This window comes from Prionailurus bengalensis, chromosome B3 (genome assembly GCF_016509475.1).
Source record: "Prionailurus bengalensis isolate Pbe53 chromosome B3, Fcat_Pben_1.1_paternal_pri, whole genome shotgun sequence".
NCBI lineage: Eukaryota > Metazoa > Chordata > Mammalia > Carnivora > Felidae > Prionailurus > Prionailurus bengalensis.
In genome coordinates, this window is record NC_057355.1 from 5,740,359 (window position 1) to 5,759,819 (window position 19,461).

Consider the following 19,461-nt stretch of genomic DNA (forward strand, 5'->3'; position numbering starts at 1 on the left):
AAGAGATGGAGAGAGGAGGGAAGGAGGAAAAAGGAAGAAAGACTAACGAATTACAGATTTTTAGAATTGGAAGGGTGCTTACTGATCACCTATCTAATCCATCCACCTCATTTTAGGGTTGGGGAAACTCTGGTACAGGGTGAGTTTCGGGGAGCACCAGACCGGCCCCAGAGCTCCTCTACAGTCCAGGCCACAGAACACACGAACCCCCAGTGGAAGGCGCCCCTGTACTCCACTGAGCAGACAGAAGTGCATGACTAGGACTAAACATGACATTTGAGAGCAGAGGTTTTATTTACAATGATACTCAAACAGGACTTAGCAAAAGGTACCTCTTCCTCCCCCTCTTTTCAGCACAAGCTGCACTTCATCAACAAAAAAGAAATTTCCTGGGGGCAGGAAGTGAACGCTCTGCTCAAGTAACTTTCTGCTAAAGCCCACACAAGTTCTGTGCTCCCCAGCTCTGAGTAGGGTGGTTGGTGGACACGACATTAGCAGCTGGGACCAATTCCTGCATCCCCTCGGGAACGTGTCCAGGGAAGACGTTGACAGCGGCAGGGAGAACGTCAGGCTTTCACCTCACTCATGGCTTCCATGAGGCGAGCACTGTTTGTGACTGCCGTGGTCAGAAAAATGAACCTGTACCCTATGGAGTCAAAAGCACCGGCGTCCGTGACTAAGAGCAGGTCGCGGGCCCCCAGCACCAGCCACGTCAAGCCCTCGGGTCCACGGTCCCGGCTGGATCAGACACAGACGCATCCGCGCCCCGTCCCGTCCCACACACGACGACTTGCAGCACTCGGTGGAAAGGGCGCCCTGCTATCCGGCCCACAGCCAGACCGGCGAGCGGTGCCGGGGCCAGTCGAGGAGCCTTCCTGAGCACTGCCCCTTGTCCCCCACATCCCACCTTCTGCTCCCTCTTACCTTTCTCTCTGCCCAGGAAGCGGAGGGCTGAGATCTCAGAGAACGTGCAGCCACCCAGGAAGACCACCAAGATGAGGCGCAAGGACTCGCTGGAAGCCTTGTCTTCCTTGGTCATGTCTGCGAAGATCAGAGCAGACACTCGCGTGTGGCGCGGTGCCCACCCCCACCCGCTGCCGGCGCCCGCCCCGCCCGCACGGTCAATGCCACGCACCTGTGAACGCCAGCTCGCTGCAGTTGAGCAGCCTCAGCACCTCGTCCAGACCCTGCCAGCTCCGCCGCTCCAGCACCTGGGGGGGGAGGGAGGGGCCCAGGCACCACTTTCAAGCCCGAGACAGTGTCAGGCCTGGGAAAGGAGGGAGGCGGCAGGCGACCGTCGCCTCTCGTTAGTTACCGGGGCAGCTAACAGTCGGGACAGGCCAGGCGGCCAGAGAAAGCAGAGCGAGGAGTATGAATGGGAGCGGGTCACCTGTCCTCACCTGCTCAATGACTCGGCAGCTGAGGGGCACGTAAGCGCCACTGAAGACATATGCCATGTCCCGCGGCACTTTCAGGTCATACTCGCCATCCACGCGTGGGATCTAAGGGGTAAAGGGGACTATGTGAGGCGTGTGACAACTCATCCCTCCAGCCCTTTATGCAGTCAGGGAAAAGTAGCATATCCCCCAAAACAGTTCTTATTTCAAATAAAGGGAAAACTGGCAAAATCCCTATTAAAAAAAAGGAAAAAGACTCCATAACCAAAGATTAAAGCTTTTGTTCAGTATCCACTGATTCCCTTGAATGAGCTCCCCACGTTCCCTGTGAAGGGCTGAAAAGAAAGATGCCCCTTTGCTGATTTCTTGGTGACATGGGACAGGTCTGTCACTGACGTGGCACTCAGCCTATCCTCTGGCATTGGCGGGTGCTTGTTACATGTTTATTAAGTAAATGAATCTTTGTGTCTTGTCTCGGTACTTTTTAATTTTTTCAATGTTTAGTTTTGAGATAAAGAGAAACACACACAGAGTGGGAGCGGGCGAAGGGCAGAGAGCGAGAGGGAGACACAGAATCTGAAGCAGGCTCCAGGCTCTGAGCTGTCAGTACACAGCCCGACACGGGGCTCGAACTCACGAACTGTGAGATCATGACCTGAGCTGAAGTCAGATGCTTAACCGACTGAGCCACCCCAGTGCCCTGTGCCTTGCTTGTCTCATTATTAAATTAAGCTCATGCTGTAACGCTACTGAACAGAAGGATCTTTGTAAGAAGAAAACAACAGAGAGGTTTGTGTGATTTCAAAGCACTCCACAAAGGACTGGACCCACGGCTGCCCCGTCTGTCCTGATCCTACGTACCAAATTCAGCTTCTTACTGATGGCACGAAAATTGCTCCTCTTGGCCAGAGAACTGAAGGCATCAGTAATCTTCCCTGGGAAGGAAATCTGTGCTGGATTTCATTTAAGGTCTACAGGGTCATGACATCGCCGCAGGTGAAAGCACTCAGGAAATGACAAACGGCGGGACCGCTCACGTCTCAAGACTCTCCTCAAAGCCATTCACCTAGAATTCCCTAGACCCGATCAGGACATCACCACCCTTCTCCCCAGCACGGTCTCCCGCCTCCTACAGGGTGCCAACTATCTACTAAGCGCAATCCGCAGGGTGAACCTCGCTTACTGGCTAAGTGTGTGGGCCTTGGAGTCAAACTGACCTGGGCTCAAATCTGACTTATTGAGGGATGTTGAACAAGTCACATAACCTCTCTAAGCCTGTTGCCTTATCTATAAAATGGAGATTATGAACTTACTTTGTGAGGATTGACAAACTGTTACCTAAAGGTCTTAGTACTCAGTAAGTGGACAATACGTGGAGCCTGCTCGCGGCGGAAGCAGTGATAATGACAGTGAGAGTGAAGAATCCCGTTCTCCTTCCCCAGCTCGTTCTCTCCCTCCCGGGGTGCTCTGCCTGTTGTGAGAAGAGGGGACTCGGGCCAAGGAAGGGGCTACCCGTGCCCTGTGCTCACCTGCAGCCTTGTCCGTCACCAGCTTGCTCACTTTACTCTCCACGGCCGTGAGGGTGTCCCCAGGGGCCTGCTCCGTCAGGAGCCCCGCTCGCCGCAGATTGGAGAAGGTTAGCAGGTGCTCGGGGCCATAGCTCTGAAGAAAATGCAATTCAGCCACTTACTGAGCACCCGCCACACCGTATCACATTGGGTGATATGGAGGTGAGGGACAGAAGGGTCATGTATTCTGTGCCCTGAAGAAATAACCAAACGGCAAACAAAAAAGAAAAAAAAAGCACAGAACTGAGAGAGAACAGAGAAGGCCACTGATGTAAGGGTGGTGGGAAGGGCTTCAGAGATGAGGTAAGACTGGAGAAAGACCTAGAAGGAAAGCTGTATCAACGCCTTCCAAGGCGCTGAAGTGAGGGAGAGTCCCAGGGGTGAGAACTCAGCTCTATGGCTCCAGTTCTCCCAGCACTGGCCATCCACCAAGAGAACCGAGAGTGGGAGAGACAAGGGCATGGGAGGGTCTCCACGTGCTGAAAGGTGACCGTCCTGAGACGCTCTAAGAGGGAGGCAGACGGGGAACAAAACGGGGACACAGACAGGAAAGGGGCCATTTCTTCTGTGTCTTTTAGGAACGTCCCATGACCTCCCTCCACCAAGTTCCCCCGAGTGCATTCTCCTGGCCTTACCTGCAGATACTGTGTTTTCAGAGATCGGTAATCCTTGGGAATCAAACCTGGTAAGGAAGAGGAGACAGGCTCCTGCAAACACCAGCTGAAGTGTCCTGAAATCTACAGTCAGAGCACCCACCCACCCACCCATCCTCTTGCTGCCAAAAAAACCCTTCATCAGGAGGAAAGGAATCGGTAAATGTTAACCTTGCATCCTATCCAGCCGATTCTAAACGGACTCTTAAATTTAAGCTTGCTCAGTGAGAGACAGAGCCTGGATCTGAGAGTTCCAAGGCAGAGTCCTGCCTGAGCCGCCAGGGCGCCGAGGGAGGGACGCGGGGAGGCGGGCTGCTCCCAGCGGGGGTGGCGGAGGGATGCGGCAGGAGGGAGGGGGCTCCTGCGCATTTCTTCTGCCGTTGTGCCACCGCTGCTGCGAATCACTTTACCGCTACCGAGGAATAGGACAGATGTTCAGATGAAGTCCAAAAGTGCAGCCTGCCATGCTTTCCTCCAGGGAGGTAGGGAGAATGGGCTTGCGACTCTGATAGTCAAAGGAGATGTAGAACAAGCCGACCACTCCTCGGGGCGGAAAGCAGCCTTGAAGACTAGTCCCCACCTGGACGGCTTCCGCCGTACACACGAGTTGCCGTAAAGGGTGAAGGGAGTGGAAGGTGCCTCCGGCCGCGGGTGAGTAAGTCACGGGGAAGAATGGCACAGCACGGGGAATAGTCAATGGCACTGTAACAGCGCTGCATGGTGACAGGCGGTAGCTGCCCTGGTGGGGAGCCCAGCGTCACGCGCACGGTGCCGCACACCTGAAACTAACGTGACATCGTGTGCCAACTCTACTTCCCGCTGAAAAAAAAGCAGGTGAAAAGGCTGCATAAGCAGGTTAAAAGGTCTGCCACAAAAGGTCGCAGGATCTGAGCTTTCGGAAATGTTTGTGCAATTCCAAAAGGCTGTCCCCTTTTCCTGGACTGTATCTTCATTAGGAAACCTCGTTGAAGGCAGGAGGCCAGATGGAATAAATGCCACTCTGCGCTAAGCCTCTGCGGTCCTACGATGTGACGGGGACTATTCTGGAGGCTTGGCTGTGGTCCTGCTTAGGGTCGGGATGATAAATTAGGACGTGGGGTGTCTCACTCAGAACAAAAACTGCTTTATTTTACGGGGGAAAGAACCCAAATTACTGGGAAACGTTCTGTCTGCTAGGACATTCGTCTCCGTCCTTCAAAATGATTTCTGCCATCCCTAAGGTACAGTTTTGCAATCTGGGTCTTCAGTTCCAGGGGCTCACCATTCTCAGTGATGGACAAAAGGCACATGAGGCGAAGGCTCTCTATAGGCGACACCTACATGGGAAGAAAGAGTCAAAGACAGTTCAAGTTTCAGGACATACGTTCTCTCCCTTCCTCCCGCTGGAGGCCAACCCCACCGCAAAACACCGTTCCCGGAACCCCGGCCACCTGCTCACCTGCCGGTCTATGTGTTCTTCAATGTAGCTGGTGCTCTCCCGGATGTTGAAGCCCTCCAGCAGCGCTGTGAGTAAAAAACAGGGGAGCCTGTTACGGGGCTGGGGTGGGGGTGGGGGTTGCCACCTGTGCTAACGGGTGTCTATCTCCCCATCTTTCTCCATCCTTGGGGTGGGTTAAGGACCCCCAGGACTTCTAGCAGGGAGCAGCACTCCCCACAGCCAGCATCAGCCGAAAGGAGCCAGAAGGCATCTCTGCCGGGTGGGACGGGGCTGGGAGCAAGGGAAGCCTTAGCAGGGGCAGGAGCCTAGCAGGACCGCCACAGCTACCGTGCTCGGTCTTGATGAGCTCCTGGAAGTCCTGTTTGGTCTTCTTCTTCATGATGGATTCACAGGCCCCGATATCTACAGATAGGACAAAAAGCGAGCTGACGTACTCCTGGTTCTAAAAGGATGTGCCTTTATGTCCAGAAGAATAAAAACTTCTTACTGGCCATGTTGGAGACAGTTATGTGATTACGTGAGAGAGTGCGTATAAATTAGTTAGAATGATACCTGGTGCTTCAACTATGTAATAAAATTATCTAACGTTGTAATCGTTACTGCCGTTAAACCTATAGAAGTATACAAAACAAACGAACAAACAAACAAAACTTCTTAAGGCAAAATGCAGAAGCCCCTCTTCCCATGTCAGACCAAGCAAGATCACTGTGTGCTGGGTGAACAGAGAGCTCCTCTCTTGGGAGAGATCTCTGAGGCATTCCTTCGCCCTCCCCTCATGAAACCTACGGACACTCAGCAGGCGGTGCTCCTGTTTCAGTCCCTTGAGCTCCTGGGACACGAAGTTCTTCATCTGCTTGATGTCCATGCCTCTCCGGCGCTGGCGGAAGATCCCCTAACGTCAGCCTCTCCCGGCCCTCAGACATGAGCAGCCACCCCTCTCCCCCAGGTCCCCCCGATGCAAGAGAAAACACAAGGGGCTGTCGTCGTATCAGAAGGGAGCCGAAGGGCAGCAGCCTTGGGAAGCCACTGGGGAAACAGAACAGAGGACCCCGGCCTAGAGCCTCACGTCATACTGAGCCTGTAAGTTCCGGGCCTTCTGGCTCAAAAAGCCAAAGACGTTGGAGAAGTGTTCATTACGAATCTCATTAAACACCTGCAAGGGGAACAAGACGGCAATGACTTACCAGAGAGACACCTAACCAGCGCCTCCTCCCTGAGCAGCGTGATGAGCGCACGAGAGCAGCGCCCAGCTGTTCTAGCAAAATCACGGAGAAAGCTGAGCTGATCTCCTAAGTGTGTGACAAATATCAGCTCCGCGCTCGGGGTGTGCTCACTCCCGGTGGGGAATCCCTCTCCCACAGGCTCAGCCTCCCCTCCCAGAGCCGGGGCCCACGCCCCGGGCAAGCCCACAGCCAGCACCCGTCCCCTCACCTTGTCCTCGGCATTGAGTAGCACCTTTAAGCTCCTGTCAGAGGATGTGACTTCTGGGCCAAAATCGACACTCCCTTTGAGAGCAGAGGGAGCAGCTATGAGGACCTCCGCTGAGGCCTTCTTTCTCCTACCCTTTCCTGAACTGCCATTGAAAGTCCCTGAACTATCTGGAAGCTAGCGGTGGGCTCTGAGTCTGGGGCTCTCCCACCAGCCCTGCCCCACGCAAGAGGCCCCGGCCGCCGAGCACCACCTCCATCTTGCCGGGACGCCGCTCACCACACTTGATGCGGAACGTGTCATCCACCAGGCCCTCGTAAACCACCTGGGAGCAAAGTGCCGTCACAAAGTCCACGTCTGAAATGAGATCCCCACCCATGAGGGTCCTCCCGGACCCATACGTCTACCCAGTTCACTCCGCGTCAGCTCCCGTGCCTCCAGAGGGCCCAAGCGCCACGCTCCCCATCAACGATGGCATTCACAGCCCCAACCTGAGGATCCCATCTGGGCCGCCACGTTCGCCATATCCTCACGTCTCCGAGGGTCCAAAGACAACGGGAGTGCTGAGTATAACGTACCTCTGTCCAGTAGGAAGATGTGTCCAATTTCTGGCCTTCGGCCCTTGGTCTCGCCATCCTCCTCCTCTTCCAGTGTCCTCCACAATTCATACGACATCTGCCAGGGACCAGGAAATTCCCAGTCTTGTGTCCAGGTCCCTGTGACAGCCCGCACCTACTGAAGCCCTCTTTTCCACATGACACCTCTATTTGACCCCAGGAGGGAAACTAATTGTTAAAATACGAACTCCTGCACCCGCACCTGTTCCCACCCCTTACCCCTCCCCATGCCCATAGAGGCGTGTCCTTGGCCCCAAAGAAGACATGTAGGAGTGTTACCCCTGAGGCCCTGGCCCTGGCCTTTCTGTTAGCCACACAAGTCCTCCTCTCTGAGGACCTATTCCAGAACAAGAAAAGCAAGCTAAAGAATATACCTCTTATCACACATGCCCATGGGCAGTCCTTGGTGGGTAGAGAACGGGTGGAATGGGGGCTAGCGGGACAAGATTGCTGCCAGTGCCCACCTTGGCACATCTGCCAATTCCGTAGCAGTTAGGGAAGGGTCCGTACAGAGTGCTGAGGAGGTGTAAGGCCTGCGCCACGGTGTTGATCCAACGCTGATCTCCCTCCTGCAGGGGCCATATGGGCCACAAAGATATGGGCCAAGCCAGCAGACCCGTCTGGAGAGGGGCTAGGGCAGGAAGGCAGGGTGTGGGGACTGCTTGAAAGCTTTCATTCTGATTGGCCCCAGAGCAAGGCCTGCGGATATCAACCAGTAGCATTTGATCTAGAAACCAGTATCTCGAGTTAGAGGAAGGTTCCATCAGTATTTCCGGCCCACTGTAGCCCACTGGACTCCATGTTTGTCCCCACCCGTCAATGCCAAGACCCAAGGACCCTGCACTTACCAGGAAGTAGTCCCTGAAAAATTCTGGGAGCTCCATGCTCAACAGATCCACATCAAGAGGTAGCAAAGAAAAGGCCCATTCATCACAGCTCACATCTGCGGGTACAGACGGCGTGAGTCTCCCTGCCGAAGGCACGGGGCTCCACGCTGAGTAGGTCGGTCCCCACAGTCATGCCGAAATATCGGAGCACCTGCCACATGCCCAGCATGACACGAAGCACGGGACACCCAAAGATAAGTTTAAGACAGAGTCTGTGCCCTGAAGGAGTTCACGGTCTGATAACATAAGGAGACCCGTACACCACAGCCACACCACGTGGTAAGGGGTGTGTGTGCGTGAGGGCGCCGACAAAAGTGCTGAAGAAACCTCATTCCCTAGTGGACAAACACTGACAGGAAGCCACACAGGCGCAGGCACTGAGGCACTGGGGGTACTGTGGTGAACGGAACGGACACGCTCCCCATCTTCCGCGAGAGAACCTCAATCTAGTGGAAACGCACCAGACACATCTCATCACGGCTGTGCCCCACGGAGCTAGAAGAGGAATCCAGGAGCACAAATGTTCAGGGATCGAACCTCAACTATAGGGAGCATGGAAGAGTATAGGGGTGCCGGGGCAGAGGAAAGACAAGCGACATTTAAGCTTAGAATTTGAGTAAAATTTGGGTATGGGAAAAAAAAAAAAGCTGAGGGTGGAGAATATTCTAGGCAACGGGAACAGCATGTGTGAAGTGCCCAAGGCAGGAGGAAAGGAGGGAGCAGCACACGGTGAGGGGGAGAGGGGAGGGAGGGAGCAACCACAGGAGGCCAAGGAGGCCCCCGGGTCCCGGCACAGGCGGAGTTCGGAGGTCCAGCCAGGAGCACGGGGAGCACTGTGCCGGATGCAGAGGCAAGCAGAATGGAGGGCGTGCTCTCCCTGTGGGAAGGAGTCTCGGAAGGTAGGAATGGCGGCACCTGGCATCCCCTTCGGCCCTCCCTTTAGGGCCCTCTCCGGCCCCCCCTCGTCAGGAGCCTCCCCTCCTCCCAGGCCCACAGGCAGACACAGGGAGCCAGCGATCATTCCCTTCTTCGTGCTCCCCGTTTCCACTCACAGTGGCCTTCTCTCACCTCCATAGACTCCCTCTTCCTCCAGCACCATCTCACACGCGTGAAACTGAAAGACAAGAGGGAGTGGCTGGTGACCGCCGCCTTCTCTGTGCTTCCGTCTCTGGAGCTCCACTGTCGCTGCTGAGGACAATACCTACTGAACCCAGCACCCACAAGGGAACGTGGACTCGGACGGCCAGGGAGGACCACTGGGACCGTCTAGCCCAGGGCTTTGTTTCCCTCTCATCCCCTTTATTTATGTATTCAGTCCAGTGCTCCTCTCTCCCCGAGAAACTGGAAAACTGCACAAAGGAGAAGGTATTTCAGCTGTGACCGAAGGGTGAGTCCCAAAGACAGACGTGCGAGGGAGGGCACGACCGCGCCTCGGAGGAAAGGGGTGGTGGCATGGAGAGGCTGGTCAGCGCATGTCCAGGGAACCCCTGGAGTCACTGAGAGGGGTCTGGGGATCCAGCCCGGGAGTCAACGGCACAGGGTGTTTAAAGTAAGCGGTGTGTGCGAGAGAAGAGAACAGGGAGGGGCACGAGAGCTACGGGGAGGATTCTAGGGAACACGGAAATTAAAAGGGCGCACCGTGCGAGACCTGGAGAGAAGACAAGGGTGGCATGGAGGGGGGGGCAGGGGACGCAGCACCTCTAAAGGCAGGACGGTCAGAGTCTCAGGAAGAATGGGCAACAGTGTCAACGCTGGAGACATTAGGACGCGCATGAACCAGGCCTCACTGGATTTGACAACAGAGCCCTGGGAGGACTCGGCTTAAAGACCGAGGTGGGCGTGAGGGTGTGGGAGCAGCGGCGGCAAGACCTCTTCACAGAAGTGTGGACACAACAGGAGGCAGAGCCCCCGACAGGGAGAAGACACGAAGCAGGGAGGATCATCTAGAAGACACAGACACGGGGGCGCCTGGGGGGCTCAGTCGGGGAAGCGTCCGACTTCGGCTAAGGTCGTGATCTGGCGGTCCGTGGGCTCGAGCCCCACGTCGGGCCCTGTGCTGACAGCTCGGAGCCTGGAGCCTGCTTCGGATTCTGTGTCTCCCTCTCTCTCTGCCCCTCCCCTGCTTGCACTTTGTCTCTCTCTCAAAAATAAATAAACACTAAAAAAAAGTAGAGAAAAAAAAAAAAGAAAAAGTGGCAGACATGGTTGAAGACAGAAGAGAAAGGTCTACCTAACAAAGCAAGAGGGTAGAGAAGGAGCATGGATGTAGGGCTAAGAACACAGGTGAACCAGCTGCTCAGGGAGGGGAAGAGGCCAGAGTCACTTCCTCCTTTGAGACCAGTGGGAAGAAGGCAAAATAATTAGAGGCAATGAGGAGAACAGTGAAGCAGATCATCTGATACCAACGATGATGGTACCAATGTACATTCAGCATTTTACACGTGCTAGGCATTGTCCTTAGCGTTTTATAAGGATAATCTCTCACAATCCTAGACTGACTCTACAAGATGTGGAAGATTAATGCTACGTGTTCCTTATTTTACTTTACACAGAAAAATCCTATTCATCCCTCACTTATTTTTCTTTTAAAAAAAAAATGCTTATTTATTTTGAGAGAGAGCAGGGGAGGGACAGAGAGAGAAGAGAGAGAGTCCCAAGCAGGCTGCACAATGTCAGTGCAGAGCCCAACGTGGGGCTCGAACTCACTGACTGCAAGACCATGACCTGAGCCGAAACCAAGAATTGGATGCCTAACCGACAGAGCCACCCAGGTGTCCCTTTCTTTCTTTTCTTTTCTTTTTTTTTTTAAAGTAGGCTCTGGGGCACCTGGGTGGCTCAGTTGGTTAAACGACTGACTTCGGCTCAAGTCATGATCTTGAAGCAGTTACTGAGTTTGAGCCCCGCGTGGGGCCCTGTGCTGATAGTTCAGAGCTTGGAGCCTACTTTGGATTCTGTGTCTCCTTTTCTCTCTGCCCCTCCCCCATTCTTGCCCTCTCTCTCTCTCTCTCAAAAATAAACATTAGAAAAAATTTTTTAAGAAAAATAAAAAATAAAGGAGGCTCTACACCCGATGTGGGGCTTGAACTCACAACCCCGAGATCAAGAGTCATGTGCTCTATGGACTGAGACAGCCAGGTGCCCCATCCCTCACTGATTTCTGTCAGTAAAGCTGAAACTGTAGGCCTACTTTTAGGGCTGAGAGTTCCAGAGCCCAGATCGACAACTGCCAATCTTCATAATTAAGAAGAGGAGTCTCAGGAAGAGAGAGAGATAACCTCTTTGCTGTGGCTACTGAGAAAGAGGTGGTTCAGTGACAGAAAATTCAGTCAAAGAATCTGATTAGTTAGGATGTGAGATGGAGAAGATTCACTGAAATACCGATTTTGTTTTCCTGTGTAAGAGAGAGGCTTGTAGGATTATTTGAAACTATTACCAACTTGTTCTATCCCATTTAAACAAATCTGTCCTTGGAAGTACACTTTGAAAAAAGGGGTTTTGTAAGACTCCAAAAACTGGAATTTACTGCCACAGTTCCTTTAATAACATTAAAAAGTAACCTGTAACTCCAAACAGTTATCATAGTCAATAATTTCTTGCCCTGGTAATGATGTTATACTTGAAATATCTGTATTTCTAAACAGAATAAACAGCTGTAAGACTCTTCGACAAATTTTCAAGTGATCTTCAATGGAAGATCACTGACTCTTTCTTCATATTCCTTTCACATGATAAGAGAACAATATAAGCCTGTGATTTCACAATAAAAGTTGAAAGCCATTTAAATCAAGTGAGGTAACTACTTGCCATTTGCAACGACACGGATGGATCTAAAAAGTGTAATGCTAAGAGAAATAAGTCGGTCAAAGAAAGACAAATACCACATGATTTCAATCATATGTGGAATTTTTTTATGTTTATTTATTTATTTTTGAGAGAGAGAGAGAGAGAGCATGCGGGATGGGGCAGACAGAGACAGAGAGAGAGAATCCCAAGCAGGCTCCACACTGTCAGTGCAGAGCCCGATGTGGGGCTCAATCTCACAACCAGGGGATCAAGACCTGAGCTGAAATCAAGAGTCGGACGCTTACCCGACTGAGCCACCCAGGCGCCCCTCACTTCTGGAATTTAACAAACGAACGAGCAAAGGGAAAACAAAAGAGAGAGAGACATGAACTGAGAAACACTCAACTACAAACAACACGCTGCCGGTCATCAGATGGGAGGTGCGTGGGGGGATGGGGGGAACAGGTGATGGGGAGTAAGGAGGGCGCTTGCGATGAGCACAGGGTGATGTATGGAGCTGGTGACTCACTGCCTTACACACCCAAAACTAATTACGCTGTATGTTAACTATACCGAAATTAAAATAACAAAAAGTGAAAATGCTCAGCCCTGTTATAAAAAAGAGAGGTAAGTACTACTATCAACTCCATATCATAGATGAGAAAACTGGGACACAGAGCACTGAGGAACCCCATTCAAGATCACACAGTTAATCAGAGCTAAGCAAGGATTCACAGCCACTTTGGCTTTATTAGTCTTAGCTACCGCTTCCATTTTCTCTAGTTTTTTGGGGAAAATTGAAAAAGAATAAACCCCTGTCCTTTCAACCTTAATTTCCATCTGCTCTACATGCGACATGCACTACTTGGTACAGCTTTATAGGCCTAGGGCAGGCAGTGCAAAGACCTGGTACATCATTCCTTCTCATCAGTAAGACGGAGGATGTACCCATGATGCACCTTGCTGACGTGGCAGTGAGAGAGGAGTTGGATGGACTCAGGAAACGGAGGAGCCACGGCAGGTCACCAAACACTACAAGTACTGAGCCAGAAAGGATGGAAGAGACCTAGCCTGGTCGTGCTAACTCCTGTGGGACCGTGGGCCTTACTTCCCTCTGCTGCTCAAAGCTGGGGTGGAGTTCAATGGTCTCTAAGGTTCCTTTCTCGTGTAAAAAAAGGCTTTTCCAAAGTATATCGGTATAGTTCTAGTAACCCGGAGGCAGCTGGCCACATGCCTTGGATGAGCATGACGGGGGGTGCGGGGGGGAGGGGGGGGGTAATGACTTATTGTATTTACTATTAAAGGGATAGAAGAAGAAAGTCACTGAAACCATAATACAGTGCACCTTACAGTACAGAAATTTGTGTGAGAAGGGATACACAGCAGGTTCTACTTCACAAGAAGTCTACGTAGAGGCCACCTCTCACAATTCCACAGTCCTTAACTGGGGCAGTTTGATGACAGACCCTCCGCTAAACGGTAAGGACCATGTCAATGACAAGACCAGGACGAGTATTTTGTTCAGTCACATAGTTTGCTTCGCAGGAGATACGGCTATTGGGCCCCGGCCCCTTCCCAGCCTTCCATCTTGATCTACCTTCTCCTATTCCCACCAGCACCCAGACTCACCTTCTGAGGGCTGAAGATCACTTTATATTTCCGAGTTCGGCCAGCCAACTTGTCAGCATTGACGAGACCTACAGACACAAGGAACGCAATCCAGAAAGCCATGGGCCATTTGTTAGACTAGAAGCAAGGAAGCAGATATCCTCTACAAGTGGTATGGCCAACTCGAAACATCTTTTCTTTTTAAAGTGGGTTTTTTTTTTTAAGCTTATTTATTTAGACAGAGACAGAGAGAGACAGAGCAAGTGGGGGAGGGGCAAAGAGAGAGAGAGGGAGAGAGAATCCCAAGCAGGCCAAAGCCCACTGTCAGCCCAAAGCCCGACATGGGGCTCGAACCCATGGAACACATGATCACCACCTGAGCTAAACAGATGCTTAACTGAATGCGCCACCCAGGAGCCCCTCGAACCATCTTTTCTTTTAAAAGGTCCTCACGGCCCAAGCCCTTAATCTTGGCCACTCCTTCCCAGGTCTTAGTTACACGCAGCACCATGGCATACTCACTGGCAACGTATCGCATGTTCTTGATGCGCGGTCTGACCAAGAAGCACAACCTGCGGGAGAGAAAGGGAAAAGAACCAGAAAGCCGCAGTGAAGGAAAGTCACGGAGGCGGTGATGGCAGCTTGGGAGAAACTGAAACGTGAACTCTCTCACCATCTGCTCATCTTGCCGGGCCTACCGTTCTCAGCCGAGCCAAAGCTCGGCCAGGCTCCCCTGGCCTACAGAAGACTCCCTTCCGTACAACGGCTACACCGGCACTCGGGGTGGGGGTGGGGGGCGCCAGGGGCTCCTGCTCTCCCATAATTTACAATCTACTGGGCAAAATGAGATGCACGTATGTATGGAGTATATTAATAATCAAGTGTTAAAAAATAACACAAGAAAGTATACAAGACAGTGTTTTTCAAATTGGGGTATTTTCCTCTAAAGGAGGATAAATGTTACTTACGATAGAAAAACAAGCAAAATAAAAACATAGGCCAGACAACAGGCTGTATGCGACCGAGTACCAGGTGAACAGGACAGATACTAAACACCAGGGAAATGCGGAGGAGGAGAAAAGCCCCCAGGAGTGGAAGGGCGACCCAGAGCTTCATGGAGCAGGTGGCACCGGGCTCTGAAGGCTGGGTGGTTTTCGCAGGAGCAGTGAGGGCAGGAGAGAACTGCACGCAGTGAATGGAGTGGCCCGGGGCAGGGGGCAAAGGCATAGCTGGGTGGCGCGCGCACGTGTGTGTGTGTGTGTGTGTGTGTGTGTGTGTGTGTGTCAAGTAGAGGCTTGAGGGGACAAGTGACAGACGAGGCTGGAAAGGCAGCATGAGCCGCGCTGCAGACAGCCTTGGAATCTGTGACGGTCAATCTGGACTTCACTCGGTAAGTAAGGGGAGGCTTGGAGGTTCCTGTGAGGAGCGTAGTGGAAATATTTTTGGACGATTAATCAGTCTGGTTTAGCGACGGCAGACTGGATTAGAGAGAGACGAGAACAAGGGAGGGAGAAAGTGCCGAAAGGGAGACCAGTTACGAGGCCACGGCATGACCTAGGCGTGAGTTGGTAGAAGCGAAGGGAGATGAACCAGAGCGCAAACATGGCGCCAGGCTCCAGCCAAGGCCGGACCGGGGGCAGACGTGCGGGGCCCTCCTCCAGCCTGGGGCCCGGACGGACTCTCCCAGACACTCACTGTTCACTGGAGCTGACGGCTGGCTTGTTCTCCACCTTGTACAGCTTGTCTACTTCATGTTGCTACAGAGAGAAGCCAACAAGGCCAAGGATGTAAGTGCTTGAAACCCAAAGCATGACACAAAGGGGACTGCAGTAAGGGCTCCTGTTCGTGGTACTTTCTAGGAATCAAACTGCCTCCCTGACAACCATCCCACCGAACTTGCCTCACGCTGGCAACAGAAAAAAATAACAAAAAAACCAAGACCAAACAATTCAAAAACAATCCAAACAATAGCATCGATCCCCCTTCATCCACCCGATTCAGCTACTCTGTATTTACTAATAGGGTAGTCACTCTTTGGTAATTTGTACTGCTCATCAAAAGCAAAACTGCTTAATGAGGAAAGAGGGGCCAGAGTCCACTGGGAAGAGGGGCAGGTACCTTCAAGATGGAGACATTGGCGATACGATCCAAAGGGCTCATGAGATCTGCCTCGATGAACAAGTCTTTTTTCCCCGGGAGCTGAAGGACACAGTATCTTGGGTCACTCACAGGTCCCACACGCTCCCTCAGCTGAGAGCCTGTCCAGCCATCCACTTAATAAAAGCACAGACCGAGTTGGGAGTGTGGGGGGCATCATATCATCTACTCCAGCACCTTATTCATTGTCTATATCCACACTGGACATTTCTTTATATATTCACCCCGTCTGTCTTCTCATTTCCTGTACCAGTAGAAAATTATTTCACCTTCTTTCCAAGGTTAAGGCCTGTCACTCAACACATATATATATAAATATATACATTTATTAAGCACATGCCATTGCTTGATTCTTCACTACGGACTCATTGGAGACAGTGTTGAACAAAACAGATGTCCTCAAGGACCTTCTAATCTAGTGGGGAACATGGACATTAAACAAATAAATAAGCATATAACCCATTACCACTATAGCAACAACATTAGTTTCCAAGTAAGACAAGATAAAAATCTCAAGCTCAGCTTTGCTTCTCTCTCCACCTTCACGAACAATCAGTAGATCTTTGAGTCTTCTTCCGCCCCGACTGAAAATCCATCACTTCCCTTCATTCCCACTGTCACTAATTTTGCCTCATCAATGGTCTCCCAGCTCGCGTTTCTCTTGTTGCCCATGTTACCCCACTCCACACATGGCTATGAGCCATCTTCAAGCATCGCTTCACGCAGTTAAGGGGGGAAAGAAAATCTTCAGTGGGTCCTAAAGCCTACTGCATAATTTCTGATTGCTCTCTTCCCTGTAAATGCCTTGTCCTTCCCTGATTCCTCAACTTTGCTCCTACCAACCAGTCTATCTGCCTGGAACACGGTCCTCCATTTCCAAGGAGAATATGCTTATTCCTCACAATGCTAGAATCCTTGAAACTCCCGACCACTCCAACTAGAAATGGCTGCTTGTTCTGAATGCTTCTGACACTCTAGCTGTCACCCGTTTACCACGTGATATCACCTATGTGGTTAATTTGCGCTTCACAGGGCTCCTACTAGAGTAAATCCCTAACGACAAAGATGTCTTAACCATCTCTCCATCCCCGGTGATGCGGGGCACAACTGGTCTCCCTTGCCTCTACGAAAAACGAGTGACTTTCATGAACTGTCCGTCAGGTCCCAAGCAGCTTTTACTGCCCTCTGGTTTTCCTCCCTAAATGCTTCATTTTTGGACCTGCTATAGAAACTCCAAGGACAAGACCAAGGGCCTGGACCCAGACCAAGGGGACTCCGCAAGAAAGAACAACGCGCGCAGCGAGCGCTAAACTGTTGATGCGGAAAAGGCCCCAGGCGTGGCGGGCACTGACCTGCTCCAGCAGATAGATGAGCTGGTCTCGGGCCAGTCTCTTGAGCATGGAGAAGTCAGGTAGCTCTGGGGCGTCCAGCCGATGGGGAAAAGCCATGGCAGCGAAAACCGGAGCCGCAGCGTGGAAGGGGGACGCCCTCCGCTCGGAGAAAGTCGGCAGCAGCCCAGGCTAAGCGCAGGGCGGCGCTCCTTCGGGCTTGGGCACCGTTCGAAAGAGCCCCCCGAAGGGGCTCTCGCTCCTGCACTGGAATGAATGGCCACCTGTCGGTCAGACAGCCGCAGCGTCGGAGGACACTCGTCCAGATCAGCAGCCCCGGGACCGACCCGCCCCTCCCCGGTCCACTCCCCCCGCCCCAGGGTTCCGGTCTACACCCGCAGGTTTCTTTCGCGGCGTGCGGGAAGAACCCCGCCTCCTGCCAGAGAACGAAGAGACTTCCTAGACCTCCCGGAAGTCCCGTGCGCTCGACCAGCGCTTAGCGTATCGGGAAGGGGACGGCGTCCTGGAAGGGACAGTTAAAAACGCGGGAGCAACGGGTAAACGTTACAGTCTCATACCTGGCCAGAGGGGAGGGTTCCTATCATAAAAGGATGACATCTTAAACTAATTTTTAAGGGTACACCCAATTCTCCCAGTTCGCGCAAGCGAGGGTTGGACACTTGCTACATTTTGAGAACTTCGTAAAATGGGCGAGGCCGACTCGGAGTCCGGAGGGCACTGACCTCTGGGGATCTTGGCTGTCAGTCAAATCTATTCCACAAACTTGGCTGCCAACTAGGAGCGCTGTGGCTTCCCAGCTGCAGGAGGCAAGACGCGGAGAGATGGGATGCGGCGGCGAAAAGAAGGGGAACGCGTTAGGATCCAATGGAAGCTAAGTCCCGCCCCTTGTGACCTTTGGCTACCGGAGTTTGGATAAATATCCTTCTTGGGAAAACGGATAAATAAGCTGTGGCATATTCATACAATAAAAATAACGGAATAAATGAAAGAACCCAGATACAGGGTGGCATCTGTATGATGCCATTAATATACAGTTCTAGAACAGGATAACATAATCAGTGGTGGAAAATTTTTCAGAAAAGTGATTGGCTTTGGGGTAAGAATTGCCTGGGAAGAGAAATTAGGGAATTTTCAGGGGTGATAGTAATCATCCATATCCGCCTAGTTTTTTTTGTTTTGTTTTGTTTTTAAGCCATTGTAATGGACGGATCCGCTGAGAATACCTGCACTCACTAATCAATCATAACATCACATCCTCATCTCGTGGTGAGATACATAGAAGTACAAAGCATCACTCAATACGAAAAATTGAATCTGATCAAGTCTCAAGATCCAACTACCAGTTGATAGGAAATATAGAGAATAGTAGGGACATGATAATAGACAACATAGGAATAAAATAAACTATACCCAAAACACAGGAAATACGTAAGGTAAATAACCCATAAAACAGTGAAGGGAATAAAGTGGAAGAAACCACTTTAGAATATGATACTCCCGGGACACAACCACATCATGCAATGTTGCAAAATGTGGACCTTGTCTGGATCCTAATCCCAAGAAATCAAACGTGGAAGTAAGTCATTTATGAAACAGTAAGAGAATATTATCGGGATGTTAGCTGATATTGAATACTAAAACTTTTAAGGTATAGTAATGGCTTATGTGTCTATGTTAACAAGGAGTCCCAATCTCTTTGAAATACATATTAAAGTACTTACAGATGAAATAATATGAAGTCTAGGATTTGCTTTTAAATAAGCCAGGGGGACCTGTGGGGCAAATAATGAAAAAAGATTGGCCATATGTTAAATGTGAAACTGAGCAATGGGTACACAGGGGTTCACTGCATTACAATATTATCCCTACTTTCATATGCTTGAAAAATCCTCTAATACAAGATTAAACAAAAAACAAGAAGCTTTTCTGCTCACACTGGGCTTCAAGAGCTCATCTAGTATTTTGTACTGAGGTTTTCCTACTCCCCCACCCCTCAGGAGATTGAATCTCAGCTGCGGAGAGGTGGAAACTGCCCTGAGCAGATTAGTGACACATATACCCTCCGGGGCGCAGGGACTTAAGTCCCTTCTGTTTGTAGTTTGCTAGCCTCTTGAGCTTGGCCCCAAGGTTGCAGAGAGTTTCCATTCCACCCACAGCCACCTTCTCTCCAACTTGGGCAGAGCCTTGTCAACTGTTGCTTCCTCCACCTGACCCTGCACCTATGCCCCCAAAGTGCAACTCCACCTCGTACGTTGTGATGTCAATGGCTTTCATCGTGTCATGAAATGGGACTCCCTGGGGAGAGGGCACTATAGAGTCCTATGACCCCAGCCCAGTGGAACAGACTGGGTGAATCCCACCTCCCCCTTTCCAGCTTGGGTTGGGGGAAGGGTGCGCAGTTTCCCAAAACACTGCAGTGCTGGTGAGTTAGGATGTGAGACATGCTGACAGAATAAAGCAGGAACCGATCAACTTGGAGAAAGCTTAGGTCTTGTTGTTGGCTGAGGTCTGGATGAGTAGGCTGGCAGAGGTAAAAGGCAGGGCTTTCTGCCATTGTGGACTGGCTGATCAGTGAG

At 51.5% G+C, this 19,461-nt stretch overlaps 1 protein-coding gene across 4 annotated transcripts; it reads right to left on the bottom strand.

The window, feature by feature from the left end:
* Nucleotides 1-277: 277 nt before the first annotated feature.
* VPS33B (VPS33B late endosome and lysosome associated) lies at nt 278-18,242 on the bottom strand. Of its 4 annotated transcripts, XM_043553914.1 has the most exons (24): nt 17,260-18,242; nt 16,889-17,131; nt 15,498-15,578; nt 15,075-15,136; nt 13,902-13,951; nt 13,401-13,468; nt 9,057-9,102; nt 7,950-8,044; nt 7,566-7,670; nt 7,063-7,159; nt 6,764-6,841; nt 6,488-6,561; nt 6,123-6,209; nt 5,843-5,933; nt 5,384-5,458; nt 5,057-5,121; nt 4,880-4,934; nt 3,601-3,647; nt 2,927-3,059; nt 2,259-2,332; nt 1,401-1,502; nt 1,136-1,211; nt 925-1,041; nt 278-646 (listed from the first exon to the last, which is right to left on the bottom strand). In XM_043553914.1, the coding sequence occupies exons 2-24, from the start codon at nt 16,982-16,984 to the stop codon at nt 567-569; spliced, it is 1,854 nt and encodes a 617-aa protein (XP_043409849.1). In that variant the 5' UTR covers nt 16,985-17,131; nt 17,260-18,242; the 3' UTR covers nt 278-566. The 4 variants fall into 4 exon arrangements, with proteins under 4 accessions (XP_043409849.1, XP_043409851.1, XP_043409853.1 ...); XM_043553916.1 differs by lacking the exon at nt 15,498-15,578; XM_043553918.1 differs by lacking the exon at nt 17,260-18,242 and having other exon boundaries at nt 15,498-15,780; nt 16,889-17,000.
* Nucleotides 18,243-19,461: the final 1,219 nt, after the last annotated feature.

Excerpts from the sequence above, each read along its gene's own strand:
- VPS33B (XM_043553914.1), bottom strand. The coding sequence starts at position 16,984 with ATGGCTTTTCCCCATCGGCTGGACGCCCCAGAGCTACCTGACTTCTCC. Across the intron at positions 15,137-15,497 it reads CCAATGTCTCCATCTTGAAG|CAACATGAAGTAGACAAGCT; the intron begins GTACCTGCCCCT and ends TTCTCTCTGTAG. Across the intron at positions 647-924 it reads CTTCCTGGGCAGAGAGAAAG|GGTACAGGTTCATTTTTCTG; the intron begins GTAAGAGGGAGC and ends TTGACTCCATAG.